General features: G+C 40.9%; 1 protein-coding gene across 3 annotated transcripts in view; it reads right to left on the bottom strand.

The window, feature by feature from the left end:
- Positions 1-4,213: 4,213 nt before the first annotated feature.
- The window catches only part of mical2a (microtubule associated monooxygenase, calponin and LIM domain containing 2a), a 33,177-nt gene continuing 19,613 nt past the window's right edge, over positions 4,214-17,777 (bottom strand). The window contains exons 11-24 of one of the 3 annotated variants that reach the window (XM_076728424.1): positions 17,660-17,750; positions 16,886-17,033; positions 15,262-15,461; positions 14,220-14,323; positions 14,045-14,116; positions 13,821-13,955; positions 13,233-13,379; positions 12,270-12,536; positions 10,511-10,618; positions 8,266-8,446; positions 8,082-8,158; positions 7,896-7,992; positions 5,906-5,966; positions 4,214-4,234 (exon numbers count right to left, since the gene is read on the bottom strand). In XM_076728424.1, coding sequence (XP_076584539.1) covers positions 5,908-5,966; positions 7,896-7,992; positions 8,082-8,158; positions 8,266-8,446; positions 10,511-10,618; positions 12,270-12,536; positions 13,233-13,379; positions 13,821-13,955; positions 14,045-14,116; positions 14,220-14,323; positions 15,262-15,461; positions 16,886-17,033; positions 17,660-17,750 — 1,686 coding nt within the window. In that variant the 3' untranslated portion in view covers positions 4,214-4,234; positions 5,906-5,907. Of the gene's footprint in view, positions 4,235-5,905; positions 5,967-6,033; positions 7,993-8,081; positions 8,159-8,265; positions 8,447-10,510; positions 10,619-12,269; positions 12,537-13,232; positions 13,380-13,820; positions 13,956-14,044; positions 14,117-14,219; positions 14,324-15,261; positions 15,462-16,885; positions 17,034-17,659; positions 17,751-17,777 lie in introns of those variants that run through there. The other 2 variants (XM_076728414.1, XM_076728433.1) reach the window with 2 other exon arrangements.

Genomic DNA, 17,777 nt, shown 5'->3' with positions numbered 1-17,777 from the left:
TGGGATGAAAGCAAAAATCTGAAGTATTTCAGTTGTGTTGAAGGCTGTCGTGTTTGAACTGGCCAGTTTGCTTTTAAAAGAAATGTAATTACAAATGTTGGCATTATGCTCCGAGCACCGGTTAAATTCAGAAGAGGCAGCTTGGGATGTGTTCAAGGCTCAGCATTCTTTCAGTTCATAAAATGTACACTGCTGATTTAAGAAATGATTACAGAATAGTTTGTGGCATATTTGCACATTTGGACGGATGAAGTTTGAAATATGCCACTGAAGAGGAACCAAAGAATTTCTTCATAGTATGCAGCTGCAGAGCAACAAAACCGACAAAAGGAAGTTTATCAAACGAGTCAAGAAATCTAACATCAATACAAAATAGAATTAAGTAGAAAAGAATTAAGAATCAATCGATAGACTAGAAAAGGGCTTTTTATTCTTTTTCCTTAAGCAGTACTCAGTTGATAAAAGAACTTAAAACTTCATTTATCTTACTTTCAGCAGCTCATTTTGTCATTTAAGACCATTTTAGCTATATTATTCAATAATTCACATTCTGGGCTCCATATGCAGCTACACTTAGGTCAAATCTGCTTAAATGAAAGTAACAATACTATTAAATAAAAGTCCTGCATTGTAAGTAAAAGTATGTAAGTATTAGCAAAATATGATTGAAGTATCAGTAAAAGTACTGCTGGGCTCCTTATACTATTATGTCGTATATTATTAGATTATTATTACTGCTACATTAATGTGTGAGCAGCATTTTACTGCTGTGGTTGGTTTAAATGGAGCCAAGTTTAACTAGTTTATATGCTGCTGGGTAATTTCATTTATCACAATGCATCATATTTTCTAATCACTGTTTTGCAATGTTGAATCGTAATCTGCACAGCAACCACTAACTAAGGCTGTAAAATGGCTGTGGAAGAGTAAAAAGTACAGTATTTCCCCTTTGTGCAGTAGAAGTATGAAGTAAATGCTCTTAGCTACTTTCCACCAGTGATTTTATGAAACTTCATATTTTGCATTTACAGTCTTATGATGAAAGTGTGTTTTCCTTTCAGATTCCTCACTCTGGCCAATAACAGCTGCTCAGTGATTATGATTAAAGACATTTTTTAAAGAAAGTAAAAAAAAACATGTCCTATGCTGTTGCAGTCTGGTCAAACAGATTGAAGCAGGCGCAGAGAGGAGCCTCACTGACCAGGGGCAGCACCAGCCTGAGACAACCTGTCCAGTCATGTGTCCAGCTGGGCCTCAGACGTGAAGCTTGTATGTTATAGAATGACTTACATCCTCTTACAAAGGCCAATACGAAACAAGGAGCTTGCTTATAAGAGCATTAGTCCCTCTGTTATGTGGTGCTACTGATAGACCATGTTTGCTTTAACTGTTAGGCAGCGCCTTAAATATGGTAGTACTTGGACTCAACAGACAGACCGCAGACAAGAGTAAAAGAAAATTCGGTTTATTACCAATAACGGGAACAAAAAACTCACTCATAAGGAGCGGAGAGGAAAAGAACAAACGGCGCACTCATGAGGAGTGGAACAGCAAACTGAAGGCGCACTCAGGCGAGGGGAACAAACAGTTCTCCACGTGGTGGGCTGAGGCTGAGCGAGGGCTGAACGCGGCAGGTAGGCACTAGAAAAAGACAAAAGCACACGTGAGGGCAGAGGAAAAAAAAAAACAGCCACAAGAAAGTGTGCGTACGAGACAGCAACTGGCAAGACTGAGAGTACTCACAAGGCACGGACTCTGGAAACTCATGGGAGAGATCAGGATAATCCGGCTACAAACCGAGCTCAGCGTCTTCCTTATATACTGGACCGGTCATTAGGCTCGTGCGCTCCAGGTGTGCTGCTGGAGGGGCGTGGCCAGCTGGGTGGAAAACACCCAGCTGAGACAGACAGGCAAACAAACAGACACATAACAAGGGAAAAGGGGAACAGAGAACACTGGGAGCAGACAGGTTAGCGGATCCTAACATTTATATCAGGCCATTAACTGATAACATTTAACATTATCTCATAATGCCTGTAAAATATTTTAAATATGGAAACAGAAGACTGTTTATTCGGCTTTCTGTCGTGAAGAGGATTCTTTGTCCTCAGATGAAATGTAAATAAAAGTGTTAGAGCAGAATATAGATTATTTACTGGAGCGAGCATCTCTCCTCTTCCCTTTTCCACATTTGTATTTGACTGCTTAAAGGGATGATTTGCGTGAAAGTGGTGAAATAATGACATTATATTTTTAGATTCATCTCGTCCCGGCTTTTCTATTTTTTCATCAACTTTCACAGCTTCTGTAATTTCAATGCAATTTCAGGCTCTGATTGCTCTGTTGCTTGAACGCTAATCATTGTTACTGTATAACTTGTTTTCTATTCTGCTCTTTTTTTGCTTTTAAGGAAAGGTCGTTTAATGGAAGAAAGAAGAAATGAAAAAGTTACACAAGGTCAGTAAATGGACGGCACTCCAAACAGAGTGCAGGGACTTGAGCATCTGCAGGTGTGTGTTTGGTAAAACCTCACTTCACGTTGCTGCACCACACGTCTGCAGGCTTAAACTAAAGCTGCTTTCAGTTTGCTTATTTTCTTGTAAAGTATTCGGTGACATCTTGTCTGAAAAGAATCAGAGCACCAACTTTGTGTAGAAACATTTACTCCATCGTGTCTTTCATACACTTTGTATCCACAGAGCTGTTCTGGGTTTTGACGTGATCACATTTACAAAAACTTAAAGTGAATGAAGCCTCTAAGGGGAGCTCCATCAAACACCTCCTCTTCAAAGCATCAACCAAGTAACTGTCCTGTGTTTTCCTCCTGCCATTTTCACATTTTACCACTTATTATTCATATCTGTTTGTGTGGTCAAACACTCTAAATCAGACCGTTCTTCATGGAAAGAGCAGAACATACTGCAGAAAACTACAGTTATTTAATTAACTCAATATATTCTTAAATGAACAGAAAATAATATGGATGCGTTCATTCAGTCATGATTGTAAACTGCTGTCTGAAGGCTGCCTCTGAGAGGCTCTCAGCATCAAGTTATTTTTAAAAAATTTGATTGCGCACACAATCGTTATATTAAAAACTGACATTTACGGTGAGTTTGAGACTTAAGGGGAGGCAGACATACAGAGAACTTGACTACTTTACATCTCTAAATCTTCTCTTCTTCAACACAAAAAGGTCTTTCAGCTCTTTGATGCTTAAAAACTTGAAAGGTTAATTAACCGAGCGAGCCGATAAAGACTTTCATTGAGAGCGTGAACTGGCTTTGTGGAGTCAAGGACCTTTTTTAGTTCACACATTTGTCCAACACTCATTCCAGCGGCACTTTTTTTGTGGTGCATTTTTTCAAGTCGTCGCCCTCCGCACTCTAAGTGCATTCCTCAGTACTTTCCAACACATCAGGAGAATGCTTTCCTTTTAAGATTTTTAATGTAGAAGACTAAAGAGGACACAGGTGAATTCTGTTTTATTATGTGCTTTATTGACCAGATTTTAGTTCAGTTCTAAAAGGTAGAACACAGAGATTCAAGAGATTGTACCTCTGAGGATATTCATGAGCTAAATGGTGCTTTCATGAACCTTTGGCCAGAAACGCTTAATGGCTCTTCACTGATCTTTGTGGAAATGTAATGTAATACTTTAGTTTGGAAGTTGCACCTGTAAACATTTGCTAAACATTTTTTTTTTATTTTATTTTTAGGAATGGAGAGCAGAGAGTTGTGTTAGCAAAACTCACTAAGGAAGACTTCACTGACTTTTTCATACAGAAATTTGCATCACAGAATATACTTTTCTACTTAAAAACAGCTGCTTTGCTCATCAAAGGTTCCAGAAACAACCACTATGAGCGACATGTCTGTGAAGATTGTCATTCACTGAAGAAACCTTTCGGATCAGAGGCGAAACCTCATCTTCTACAACCACAAGCAGGTCGTGCTGCCACGATGAGCCTCTTCTGAACTGTTACCTTTACTGTCATTCAAAACATTAAAGCCTTTTGTATCTAATAAACAAAGTCAGAAGTCAGTCACAACACGCACATTTTGAGATTAAAAATCAGTGCAGCAACACAAGGAAACATTTCCAGCACACTTCGGGAAAAAGTCACCATCAATTAGAAACGACTATATACAAAAACCTCATGAAGAATCATCATTATTCTTTCATTCTCAGTCCTCAGGGGGTGAAGTGATAACCCCACTTCTGCTGCAGCTTCTGATTGAGAAAAAAGCAAACAAATGTTGGGAAATTGATCAGGAAAGTTTAGAGCTGTCAGTAGAACAACACAGATAATCAATTCACTCACATGTCCTCGCACCAGACTGAAGACAACACTGATGAGATGATTAAAAAAAACTGCATGAGATACTTTTATTTACCAAACAAGGTTTATCTGTTGAACACTCATTAGGAAGCCATGCTTTTATTCCAGTCAATGTTTGCATACTGTATCTCTGTGAAGATAATGGTAGAATTCATTCTTCTTAATAAAATAACAGTGGAAGTCATAGCAGTATTAGTTCAGTTAGAAGCAGGTGGGAAAGTTAAATGGTGGACATCATCTTTTCAAAGTGTAATTAACCACTAATATTTACTCTCAAAGGAGTTGCAGAAGTCTCAGGAGAATAAAAACTGGAGTCAAGGACTGTTTTAGAAGTAGAATCACATAACACAGAATTTTTTTTTAAGTCTGTGGAGGTTCACTTCATGAGCTCTGAGTGCATTCCTGAACACTTTCTAACACAACGTGGAGATGCTTTTTCATTTTAAGATACTGAAGAGTGGGCAGAGAAATGCCAGCAATGTGTTTTTAATCAAGCTTTAGTCCTGTTGTGCAGTGAAAATATTAAGTTACAGATATCAGTGCGCACACTGAAAGAGAAAGTTTCTCTCAACGCCGCTTTATTAAACCTTTGTATGGAAACGTACATAAAAACATTCCTCGATCCTTTAGTTAACCAGGTAGGTGTCATGGAGAACAATGCACTCTCCTCCACAGCTACACTCACACCTGGAAGCTGCCCAGTACAACCACAGTCTGTCCTGGTGGCTTCGCAGCAGCTCCACTGGAGCGACTGGAGGTTTTAACAGCCTTGCTCAAGGGCTCCTGGTGGTGATCAGGGAGGAGCAGTGCTTTCATCGTTTGGACCCAGATTTATCCGTCCTTATGATTAAACATCGATGCAGGATTAGAGGTATCGTCTTTTTTATCCTATGCGCTCGTCTTACTTGTAAAATCATGGCTCCTACATAACCTAGAATTTGACCACTGACAGTTTATTGGAAGATTCAGGTGTGTTATGCTAGCAGTGGCTAATGTAGCCTTGAGTTGCTGCCCTTAAGCAGAAATGAGCTGCAGGCTACAGAGGTCTGGTTCAACCCGGTCTCATTCCCAGGTCGTCAAATACTGAATGGACCTTGTGGATAATGTTTTATTACCTACTGGGTAACAGTTAGAGAAGTCATATTTTTTGGTGATTTGTGTTTTTGGGAGGCATACTTTGAATGAAACCTGATTTGACGTTTCCTTGGTTTCTTCTCTTTACTGGTTTGTACAAACCAAATGATCAGAACGAACTGCAATTTCTTTCCACTTTCTAATTCATTATTCACTCTGTTTGAATCACTGAAAACACAGGAGACGTAGGGAGCGATCCAGAGCTCTTGAACCAGAATTAGTTAGCAGGAGTTCATTCCCAAAACGGTCAATGACGAACACCGAAACTGAAAATTAGTCATGAGTTCAATCACTCAGTGTCACTTCAAAGAAACGTCTTCAGCTGCTTCAGCACTGTAAATGCGGTTAAGTCATATCAGACACCTTGCGTCAGTTATTTATAGTCAGTATCACATCACACACGACCATGTGACCATGCACGTGATCACCTTCAAAATGTCATTTCTCCTAACCATCCAGCCGGCTCACACACTTCATAAAAGGCTTCAGCTGAGTGAGAGGAAAGGAGAAACATGATCTAAAACACAGGGAACATTCAGACACAAATAACAACAGATGAGAGCACAAAAGTAGAAAATGTTTATAAAAACAAAATACTGACATTCATAATGAAGACCATTTTTGTACGCTGGCACCATCGTACATGTTACAGTTTGCATGATTTTCATCTTGTTATACAGATTTATAAAATAAATGCTGAGTCAGTGTGTGTGGAAACAGTTCTTTGGTATTCTAAAAAACACTGAAGTCTTTCGCTGCGCTGTAAACCAGACATTTAACATGCGGCAGATTCAGTGATTCAACCTGAAATATTAGGTAGCTGATCACAAAACACAAACATCACATTGCATATCCAGCGTGTCACGCCGTAAACACTTCAAATAATAGCTGAAGTTCTTGCAAATGTCGTTTTCAAACATTATATAACGAAAAACAAAATACTCTGAAAATCTAAAGTGCTTCAGGAGCATCATTAGATGAATAGGAAGCGACGGCGTGGCTTCCAGTCGAAGAGGTTTGCTGTTGATCTTCCAACAACATGCAATAAAATTATGGCAAGAGGGGCAAGCACATTCAAACACATCACAGCACGCTCACCAGCTTCTACTGTCTACAGTAAGTCTGCAAATATCTCAGAAGTCAATGATTTAAACCGTTAACTGTCTTGGTGACGTTGCACAGGCAGAGGTTTGAAAAATGATGGGGTGGAGTATCTCACTTGGCCTTCATGGTTTTTCTGAGAGTCAACAGTAGATGGCAGCAAAGTAGAAGTAAATACTGAGACGGACACTCTCAACGCCACAGCATCAAGAGAGATTCTTTGGTATTCTGGACAGAGAAATCTATAAAAGCAGTTCATGAAAGTAAACTGAGCGGTCAGACTGAATAAAGATTATGAGCAAACTGTTGACGTGTGTAAAGCACACACGCCTGCATATGTGTGTGTATAAATTGTCTTTTTCTAACATATGGCAGGAGCACATATGTAGAGTCAAAAGAAAACCTGCCCGGGCTTTTATCTTTTGTGACAGTTTACTGTGACGTCCACAGGCCAGTTGTCAAACATAAAGTGCATCGAGTTAGTCAGTCATAACCTGAGTTAAGCTATTTTAACTGCAGGGTCCATTTTAAAAGACAGTTTGTAAAAGGTTGAATTCTACAGCAAGATGATTGGACATTTCAGCAGTGTCAGGTCTTTTTGTCTGAGTCTTTGAGGAAAATCCTGCATAGTATACCTTTAACGTACTGACTGTGGCCTGTTTTAAACTTATTTCAACCCTACAGGTACGGTACAGTTTCCACGTCAAACCCACTGCAAATTATTTGGTGCAGCTTTCATTATGCCAAATCTTCCCAACCCCCTGTAGTAAATTGCAAAAAGTCGCATGAGCAACCTACAGTGTCTCTTCTTTGGCTGACGCACAACTACATCCAGCATACTGAGAGTAAATCTACCTACAGTATCATCGTAAAAAGCAAGTAAACATTAAAAAAGGTGCTTGTGCACGGCCACAAATGATAATAAGATGAGATCCAGCTAAAGCGCCACTCAGCCACTGATTTGATGACATTTGGGGTCAAATATTAACACCCGAGGTCTGCTGAGCATCTACATCAGCCTGTCGCCTACATGCTCCCGCAGCCACAGCAGTAGAGGCTGTACACAGCTGGGCCCATCAGGCACAGCCTCTGAGTACATCTGCAGCAGTACCTCTTGTAAAACGAACAGCAGGGGCAAGCTCATGCTCAGTAGCTCATACAGGGATGCGTAGTCCTGGGCATTGTCCCTCAGGTGGCCGGTGAGGGCCTGCGCTGTACTACGCACACAGTGGGACAGATACCAGGGGGCGTTACACACAGCGCGAGTCACACTCAGGGGCCAGCTCAGGCGTTTCCTTATGAACGCGCTGAAGGTACCTGCTGAAGACGGACTCTGCAGGTCTGCTGTGCTGCTGGACTCGGGGTGCTGTCCATCATCAGCACATTGCTCCTGGACTCCAGCTCCATAACGACTCTGAGAAAGGATGTGACGGACAGAGAAGTTAGATATTTTACAGTAAATATATTGCTGTTTGCACAACTTTAGAAATGCAAAGCACTCACTGAACGTAGGGACAAGTTCCTCCGTAGGTTAGTCACATTGTTGCGTTGATCAAAATGAAGTTTGCAGTATAACTTCCCTGTTAGATAACAGCAAACGTCAGTAGGAAGTAGCCAACTGAAAACTGAACTTTTTTATTAGATGCAGATCAAATATTGTTTACAGCTGACGTTTAATGATACGAACCCTGCTCAGAGTCGAAGGCGTGCGCTCCCTGTCGCAGCGCAGAGCTGCAGGTAGAACAGCGAAAACACTCCCTGTGGAAGTACAGCCCCTCGGCACAGACCCTCTCCACCATATAAACACGCCTCTCGCAGGCGTGACACTTGTCACCTGATGGCAGGAACGCCCTTCGCACTGAGCCGCCCTGGGAAACAGAGAAGAAAACAGTCAGGACAGCAGATGAGGATGAGCACTAATGTCACCGTCCTCGTTATAACAGAAGCTGAATCACTGACTTTGATCTCTCTATTCAGTTCTTTATTCACTTAAACGCAGCTAATTAAATACCTCAGATGACTGAAACAGGTGTCAGACGTGATTCTACAGTAATGAAAACACAACAACTTTTGTTTCAGGCCATTATACAGTGATGAAAACACACAGATTAATTTTATATTGCATATTCTGCCAATAGATTCCCTAAAATCCTACATGGCCTTTAAGAAAGCGTGAATGTTAAACACATTTAATCTAATTTTCCACATTTGCCATTTTAAGTTTTAACTCAAAGTCAAAAAGCGAATAAGTGGTCCATGAGTTAAGATTTGTTTTTTCAGGAGCAAACTTTTGCAACATTTTTACCATCTCTACGGATGTTAAAATCACTAGTCAATTGAAATGTAAAGACAATATATACTGATATGTATGATAATATGTATTTTCTTGGCAAGACCCAGGCTGCGTAAACGTGAGAACGAAAATCAGTGATGAAGTCAGATTACTTCAACTTAGTTCCTCTTGGAGGTGTCAGCATGCTCAGTCGAAACAGAGGTGGGTGTTACATGCAGGAAGAGTGACAGTGTGACAAACTGAGCACAAGATGAGGACCACACAGCTGTGTTCATGAATGTTTTCCACCCAGATCGAGGTGTTTTCTTGTTTGTCAATGCCATTTCCTGAATGTCTTCTTGTTCAGAAATCAGAGAGGTCGGCCACTTTGTTTGCTTGTAGCCTGCAGCCTCAGACTCCTTTGCAACTACTTACTAACATGCAGCCAAGAAGAAAACACAGTTAAGGAAAGCAAGTAAGACAATTATAGATAATCACAAGGTTATACGGATAAACACACAGGGTTCAGTGAGGAAGGTTATCATGTCTAAATAGTTTCCCAATTGCTCTTCAGGAATCAAATTTGATCCAAACATTAAAAAAAAACGCGGGTCATTCTTTCGCACTGGGAGTTGCTCCTTTATTTTAAACGAGTGTAAGTCCTGCTATAACATCTGGATGTTGAGTTGCAGCGGGCTGTTTGGGATGGGTGGAGCAGAGAAAGCCACAAAGTGCCACCACAAGAACACACGCTTCTCTTCTGTGACGACTGCTGGTAATTAAAAGCACAAGGGGCAGAGACAGCAGTAAAAAGCAAAGCTCTCATGCAAAGCAGCAGGCCTTTTGCATAAATCTGTCTATTGTAATTAAGAAGATACATGACAACAATGTAAATCTTGGGCTAAGATGCTTGTTTTTTTACGTTGCTTTAGTCCCTGTTTGTGTCTGGAGGTTTTCTGTGCACTGCTTTGAGATGATATGTTGAGACTTCACTACTGGAACAAACGTGAAGTCATAAACATGAACACGCTTGCCAGTTTATTAGGTACACCAAGATTAAGCTGAGCCCTGCCATGAACTTTATCCACAGGTTTATCATGTTCAGTCGAAGCTTTTCAGAGAGATACTGTTTCAACGTTTTGGTCATTTTGAGGTTGCTGTTTGTGGTTTGAATTTCATTCTGCTATACTGATATTAAGTGTTTCTAATATTTAGTCTACCTCCATTATATATGAATGGCTTGGACGAAATGTTACATAGAATGCCTGATAAGCTGTAAGCAGTCACCGTAAAATAGGAAATATGTAATGCCAAAAGGCATTTTACTGAGTGTGGATTTGTGCTGCAGCTGCAGATTGAAGTGAGGGACCCCTTTGACATTAACTTTATACATCATTATAAAAATATTATACAGCTGCTTTAAGCCATGCCTTGATTAAAAAATGTCATTGAATTACTATGACAGAATTGACTCCATCTAGGTATATCTAACAGTCAAAAAGCATCTGTTCTACAAAATAGTGGACAATGGTGAAAACTGGCTGCATGTACCACCTGTGATCCCAAACATGACATGTTTCCGCATGCACACACTGTGAGGGGCAGGTAGCACAAAACACAAGGCCAGGGTGGGGTCACAGATCAAGCTGGAGATAGTCACCTTGAGTACAGCTGAGCTGTCTCCTGAGAACAACCCAGTAAGGTGAACAGCTTTCTCCTTTATACTCTTTGTGTGAAATTCTCTAGCTTGTTGTGTCTGAGCTTTTTTCTGCAGGATGAGACGGAGCACAGGAAGAAAAGAAAGGCCATCATTCTCGTGTCTTCAGTACAATGAGACACATTCTCCCACCAACAAATGTGGAGCGTTCTGTGTGTAGACATGATCAGGTAGACTAATAACCATTTAATACACATTACACAGCTAAATGATGAAAGACCTGTCTGTTCCACTTTTCCAATAAGAAGCAGGCTTTGACAGCTAAGTGTGTATTGTCAGAAGGAGAACAAGAACATCACTGTGTGGAACGAAGGATGCCTTATTATATTAATTTCACACCCCACTTGATGTGGTTACTCATATTGTACTGGATGAGAAAAGTGAGACACCCACACAGACTTGGCAGAGAAATCAGAGACAGGGACGTCGTTTCAGCCAAAATATGCTCATACGTCATATGGTAAAGAATTTAGTCTTTGAATATTGAGTCAAAGTCACTGTCAAAGTCCATTAATTAAAAGGATAATCATTAAATGTAAGATAAGTTTAAAAGAATGTGCTGGTAATGCAGCGGTAATCAAAAACTGAAGACTTGAAGGAATAGTTGGTTTACTTTGCTATTTAAGAGTTACAGGAGTTAAAGGATGAACGCCACTGAAGTTTGTATGTTAAGTACGGAACTAGAGCCATTAGGTGGTTTGCATATCTTAGCATAAGACTGGAAGCAGAGGGGAAACAGATAGCATGGCTCGGTCCAAAGTTCAAAAATCTGCCTATCAGCACTTCTCAAACAGCAGCCTCACAGTGACAAGACTCTAGGAAGAGACTGCACCTTTGTGTGATTATCCAAAAAAACTGCTTCAGTACAAAACTCTCCCTAAAACCACAGAGATGTTTGTCACATGAATTTAAGTAATGAGACAAAATGTATTAGTATGATTTTGGTAGACATATATTTGAACTTTACAGAAAGCCAGGTTGTCTGTTTCCCCTGCTTTATGCTAAGCTAAGCTAATCACCTCCTGGGCCTGGCTCTGTATTTAACACACACATATGGGAGCAGTGACACTCTTTTCATTTAATGCTCTGCAAGAAAGCAATGGCAGTGTTTGCAATAGTGATCTGTTGAAAGTTGTCTTGATGGAGTGTAAAATATATTCTCTGTCCCTGTATTTTACAAAATTCTCAAAACTAGCTGAACTGCATTTAAAACGATAACATTCAGGTCACCATTTTTCTCAACAAAAACCCTCATTTCTACACTAAATGACTTGAAAAGGTGAACATTTCAGAGATACTGATCTGAGCCAAGGCAGGCAGACTTTCAGCAAATGAAATAATGAATAATCTAAATATGTTATTTGCAGACGTAAGCCAGTGCCTGCAGCCTGGCCCTGGTGGTCCTTTTCCACACGGACTCAGACTGGCCAGTAATCTGCTCGTATGTCTGTCTCAGCTTGTGCCAGGTCTGTAGGTCTGCTCTTGCCATTTTCGTCAGGCTGGATAATTTAGGGGCTGACTTCGCCATCCAACTACACATTACACAACCCTAAATGTGTAATCAGAGCATAATATATAATCACCTTCCACTGGGCCCCTTTTTGGGGATCAGAACATACGACAATCACAAGGGTTTAAAAAGAGGACAGAGACGTAAACAGAAGAAAGAAGTTAAAGATATGAAAGAGGAGACAGTGATCACCTCAGAGATGTGTTCATCCACCTCCCTGAGGCGCTGGAGGACTCTTGACATGAACTGGATGGCTGAGTGGCAGGACGGAGAGGAAGCAGGGGGGTGTGCACTCTCAGGCTGAGGCTGGGGCTTTGTCTCAGTGTGTGTTTGATCAACATGTCTGAGCTTCACTACAGAAAATGGATGCTGGGACTGAGGCTGGAGTTGGGGTTTGGGTGCAGTCTTTGGAGGCAGGTGGACTAAGTGTTGTGCTGCTTCTCTGATACTGACTTCAAACTGAAAGGGATAATATACAGCAGGTTGTAGATTGTTTAAAGAGCCATACAGATGCTTTTATATGCTTCAGCCTGTTAATTACCCAAATACTTTACAAGGCTGATAACCATTGTCAAAGCATAGCACACATTTTTTGAGGCGTCAGTAATGCCAGCACAGCATGAAAATCAACTTGCATAGGTAACCCATTACAGTTAATATTCTGTCTGCTTCATGATTTCAGTTATGTAATCATCACATGGTAATGCATTTGCAAGCGGTAACTGTTTTAAAACTTTCTTCTTGGGCTAGTCTGACATCTGAGACGCATGGGTCAACAGGCAACAACTACATTTAAATGAAAGAGAGTGTTAAATCCACATCATCATTTTCTTGGCACTTTCTGGCTGCTTGTTGTTTGCCTTGTGGGAATGATTTTCAAAACGCTTATCTCATGAACACAGTGCTTTGAGCTACTGCAAAGCTCTTTTGTCTGGTTTGTTAAGATTATTGGGCAAACGTTATGTAAGTATATTCTAGTTTCTAACAACCAGACATACTTCAGTCTATACAAAAACATGTGTGTGAGAGGTATATGTGCATATATAGAGTGTGTGCCTGAAAAAGTCTGTATGTGTATGTTTGATACACGTGATGGGACAGTAGGACAGAATTGGCATACCTGTCTACTACTAGTTTAAAAGACTGCTCCAATACCTGTTTGTGTGTGTCAAGTGTTGTCTGGCTGCTCCAGGCTAGCCGTATCTCAGGAGGAGGTTTAGGTGGGACTGGAGGCCTGAGTTTAATTTGCAGGATCTCAGTCAGGTCAAGAGTTTGCAGCGGGAAGGACCTCTCACAGTCTGACTGAGATTTTGTCGAAAGGTCAGGAAGACCGTTAATAAAAAGGCACAGAAATAGAAAAGGCTGAAAAGAGGAAAAGCTGGAAATAACAGACAGGAGGTGACTTTGTAGCATTAGCAAAAGGAAGGTTTTTTTTAAATTAAACCACAGACCACGGTCAGTGCTCCAGCTCGCAACAAGGGAAATTTAAAACATATTTATGATCCATGAAAAAGAGGGAAAGCAGCCATTTGTAATAATAAGCAGACAGGAAAGGTGTACAAAGTACATGTCTGTAGATAAATACTGTAGATAGACTGATGCATACATACAGTATATTCATACATATCTACTCAGTTACAGCCTGTAAGGACTACAATGAAAACTGTAGTCTTACTACAGTGAAATAAAACCAAATGATATAAAATCTATGGGCCTATATTGAACACACTGTTGTGTCCTTACCTGTGGTCTCCGGGCAGTGTAGCTGGGTGTGCTTTCAAACTTAGCCAGCAGCTGAGTAGCCATTGAGCGCACTTTGTTCTCCTTGGGCTCTCGGGCCTCTCGCACCGAGGAGCCATTACTCGACAGATTGGTGGCCTTATGAGAGACGGACAACAGACATGATCCTACTACATCAACCATAGTGATTAAGTTTGAAATTACAAGTAGGTAGTTTAGAAACAAACCTCCTCCAAATAACTGCAGAATTTCCTCCTCCTTTTGTAGATGGGATCTGTACCGTCTGACTTCTTTTCATCCTGAAAGTACAATCCCATTTGAACAGGAAATGAGGATAATGTCACAGACAGTCAATTTATCATATTTAATACATCAGATTTAAATATTTTATTGTGGTGTTACCTTTGGTACCCGTTTCCTGGGCAGTGCAAGATTAAGCACATTATTATTACTTCTGACTTCCTTAGATGGATAATCTTCATTGTTTTCATCCACTCCCCTGGAACCTGCAGTGTAACACATGACTGCATTTGAATTTTCATTTTTTCCACAGTGCACAGCCATAAATGTCACCTAATATCGGTGAATAATGACCATATAGATTAGGAAAGTTCGAGTGGGCTGGAAAAAGGAGAGCTGCTGTGTCTTTGTAGAGAAATGTTCCACTAAAGAAATAAAGCTTTTCTTAATGACTCAGCTGCATGTCAGAGGAAGGTAAAGAGTTGGCTGAGGTTAAATAAAACAAGATCGTATAGGTAAGCATTCAATAGCCCTTCAGTAGAGACAGGCAGCTGTTTTCATGTTGTCAAGAATTTTACACTATTGCAGTCAACAGCTCTGGTACACATTCCTCTCATGCCACTGTATTTGACTTAAAGGACTGAACAACACACGCCTTTTTAACAGGAAACCAAATGAAATTCAATACCTTCTCTTTCAATGGGTTTTTTTTAGAAGGAGAGAAAAAGAATATGTTAACAACAGGCATCAGTGTCTATTATGAATGAAAAAGAGTCGAGTCAAGCAGAGTCGAGTCAACCCTGTGGAGTCAGATGAAGTAAAGCGGAGTTGAATTGTATCTAGTAGAAGAGAGAAGAGCGGGCTACAGTAGACTACAGAGCCAAGGTCAGGAGTGTTGAGTCAAAGCTGTATACAGTATAGTACAGCAGAGCTGAGTCGAGAATAGTAGAGTCCAGTAGAGTAGAGCTGAGTCGAGTACAGTGGGGGACAGTAGAATACTGTAGAGAGCAGTGGGATACAATCGAGCAGAGTTGAGCACAGAAGTGTATAAATATAGAAGAGCTGAGCTGCATCATACTAGAATACAGTAGAAAAGAGCAGGGGCAGCAGGGGCAAGTCAAGTGGAGCAGAGCAAAGTAGGCTACGGTGGACTAGAGGAGAATATGGTCGAGTAGATGGACTGGAGTACAGTGGAGAAGGCTACCTGAGGCAGGCAGAGGTGTGCCACGGAAGAGCTCATAGAACTTGGACAGGTAGGTGATCATCCTGGTCTTATCCAGCTCCTGGTCATCACTCAGCTCCTTCACAGACATGAATGATCGAATCCCAAATTCACGCTCACTGATGTCTAAAGCCAGCTGGAGGTTTGCAGCAGGGTCCTCTTCATTTAAAGAGTCAAAGTCTCTGATGGAAAAAGAGAGTAATGGAGGCTTGAGTAAGAGGAGAGTAATGAAAAAAGATTTAAGCTGCATATGTCATGGCAGAGCAGCTGGGAAAAACATATATTCACTGTGACAGCCCATACACATTTCTAGACCGTTTCATTTTCTGCTGGTTTCTAAAAGGCAGATCTTCTTGTACCATAAATATTTAAGATGCCCTGCATAACGAGACAGGAACGTAACAGTAAGTTTTGTAACTTAGATTCTTTAAAGGATTATTTCCTGACAGAGACTTTCATGTCTAAATGTAGGTGTTACCAGAAGTTGACAGAAGCACAATGACTTGACTAAACACAGGAACATATCTTACTCAATCAATTGTCAGGCCTGTAGAGGAATTTGTTCCTCTAATTGCAGGAGGAAATGGCAGCAAATTATTTCTAATGAGAAAAAAACCCCAGCTATGACGTCTCTGCCTTCACTGATGGTGTGCAGACACCCTTAGAAATAATGTGAAGTAGTACATACAAACTTTGGTGTTATTCTCTAAGTACAGGGGCCCACTCTTTCTTTTCTACCATTCTCCCCTCCCTGCCGTCTGCTGACAGGCATGCATATGGAGGAGGGAAGGGGAAAAATGCCAGTGGTTCCTGGAAACTTACAGGACCACATAAAATTGTAGTGGCATGTGGTGAGGTATGAAGGCAATAATTTAAGAGTGAGAGGATATAATTAGATTTGTAAATGTACTAATCTACAGTTGGACTGACTAATCCCACGCTGTGTAAGGCAGTGTAAGCCTAAAAAGTGAAAACTATGGTAGAGTTTCTGTTTTTAAGGAGGATTTTGTCCTTTAAGTGGGCACCAAAGCACACTAAGTCCTGCATGAGATTTCTCCACAGCTCCAAATCAACCGACAGAAAGGGCCATTATTTAGAATTAAATACTACTCAATAATAAGTTATAATCCACAGTATTACAGGCCCTGGGAGCAGCCAGTATTTACTTCAGTAGAGCTGATACACTCATTGACCAAAGCCCTTGGTTAAAATATGTGAACACAGTACAAGCTGCACTCTGAAAACTCCTCTGTTTACTACCAGCTATCTTTACCGAGAGGACAGCTATGTTTGAGGTCTTTTTCACACCAATCGCCCTCTTAAAAAGGGGTCAAGTGTTTTACAAGTTGTGAGGAGGAGGGAAAGAGCACAGCGGAAAGCGCACATAGATTAAAGAGTTTCTCTCATGCCAAGCATATTTTACACACCCACAAGAAATGGATTTCTTCACAACTACTTGTTGCAAAGAGGGTGTAGAGTTCATTTTCAGTAAAAGCAGGTTTGTTCATGTGAATGTACGTATGCATTGAATACTGGACACTGGTTTTAGATGGAGAGATGTAGCGCAGCAGGCTGGTACTGATATTATCTGATGTGTGTTACGTACATCAGCTGGGGTTTGAACCTGTGGATGAGGGCACAGAGGGCGATGCCGCTTTTCCAAGAAGACGTCAAGTCTGTGATCATCACGTTCCTGTAGCCCTCGGTCTGTTTCTGGCACCAGGTGAGCAGCCTCGCCGGTCTGATCTCCGACTCTACAAAAAAAAGCATGGAGGAAAGGTCAGATTTTTCAAGAAACCAATACGATAACAAAAATCACCCACTTACAACCTGATGAAATTCAGGCTGAACAGGATATGATGTCACAAGTATGGACCAACACGTGGTATGCCAGTAAATAAGGTCATGACAGAAATGCTGGGAGCGGGTGCTGAGGTATGTACACATCTTTGTCTAGACATGTTATTCTTTTGGTGCCTTTGGTGAATAACTCGAGTTACTTGAGCTGAGCATGTAGAGCTTCTGTCTTTACTGTCAGTCCCCAGTTCATCTACTGTATAATCCCATTTTAAACTCTGCAGCCCTATAATCAGATAGTCTCAAAGAAGGATGAAAGTTTACTTTTTGCCTCACATACAGAACATTTTATCAGAATACTGCTAATCTGTTGAAAACTCTTAGTTGGAAATGGAAAGAAAAGCTCGACACCAACATGTGGCTGAGGATCCTTTCAAAGTAACAGAGGAAAGGAACCCCTTATCAATGATTCAGACTACTTCTCTAAATAATCTGAAGAAGAGTCAGCAGCAGTTATGCTTTGAACTACAAGGTGACTCATAAAAGCAACACACAGGAATCTGCCCATTCCTGCTAAACCTACCGCGTCTGCTGAGATTGACAGGCCGACGTATGGTAGCAGCACGTTCCAGAGAACAGGAATTCAGCTCTCCGCTGATGTACAAGTGACGCACCTGTAACAGGAAGGAAAGGGAACATTT

Source organism: Chaetodon auriga, chromosome 1 (assembly GCF_051107435.1).
Source record: "Chaetodon auriga isolate fChaAug3 chromosome 1, fChaAug3.hap1, whole genome shotgun sequence".
Classification (NCBI taxonomy): Eukaryota; Metazoa; Chordata; class Actinopteri; order Chaetodontiformes; family Chaetodontidae; genus Chaetodon; species Chaetodon auriga.
The sequence above is the reverse complement of the archived record's forward strand: the minus strand, read 5'-3'. Positions and strand labels throughout refer to the sequence as shown.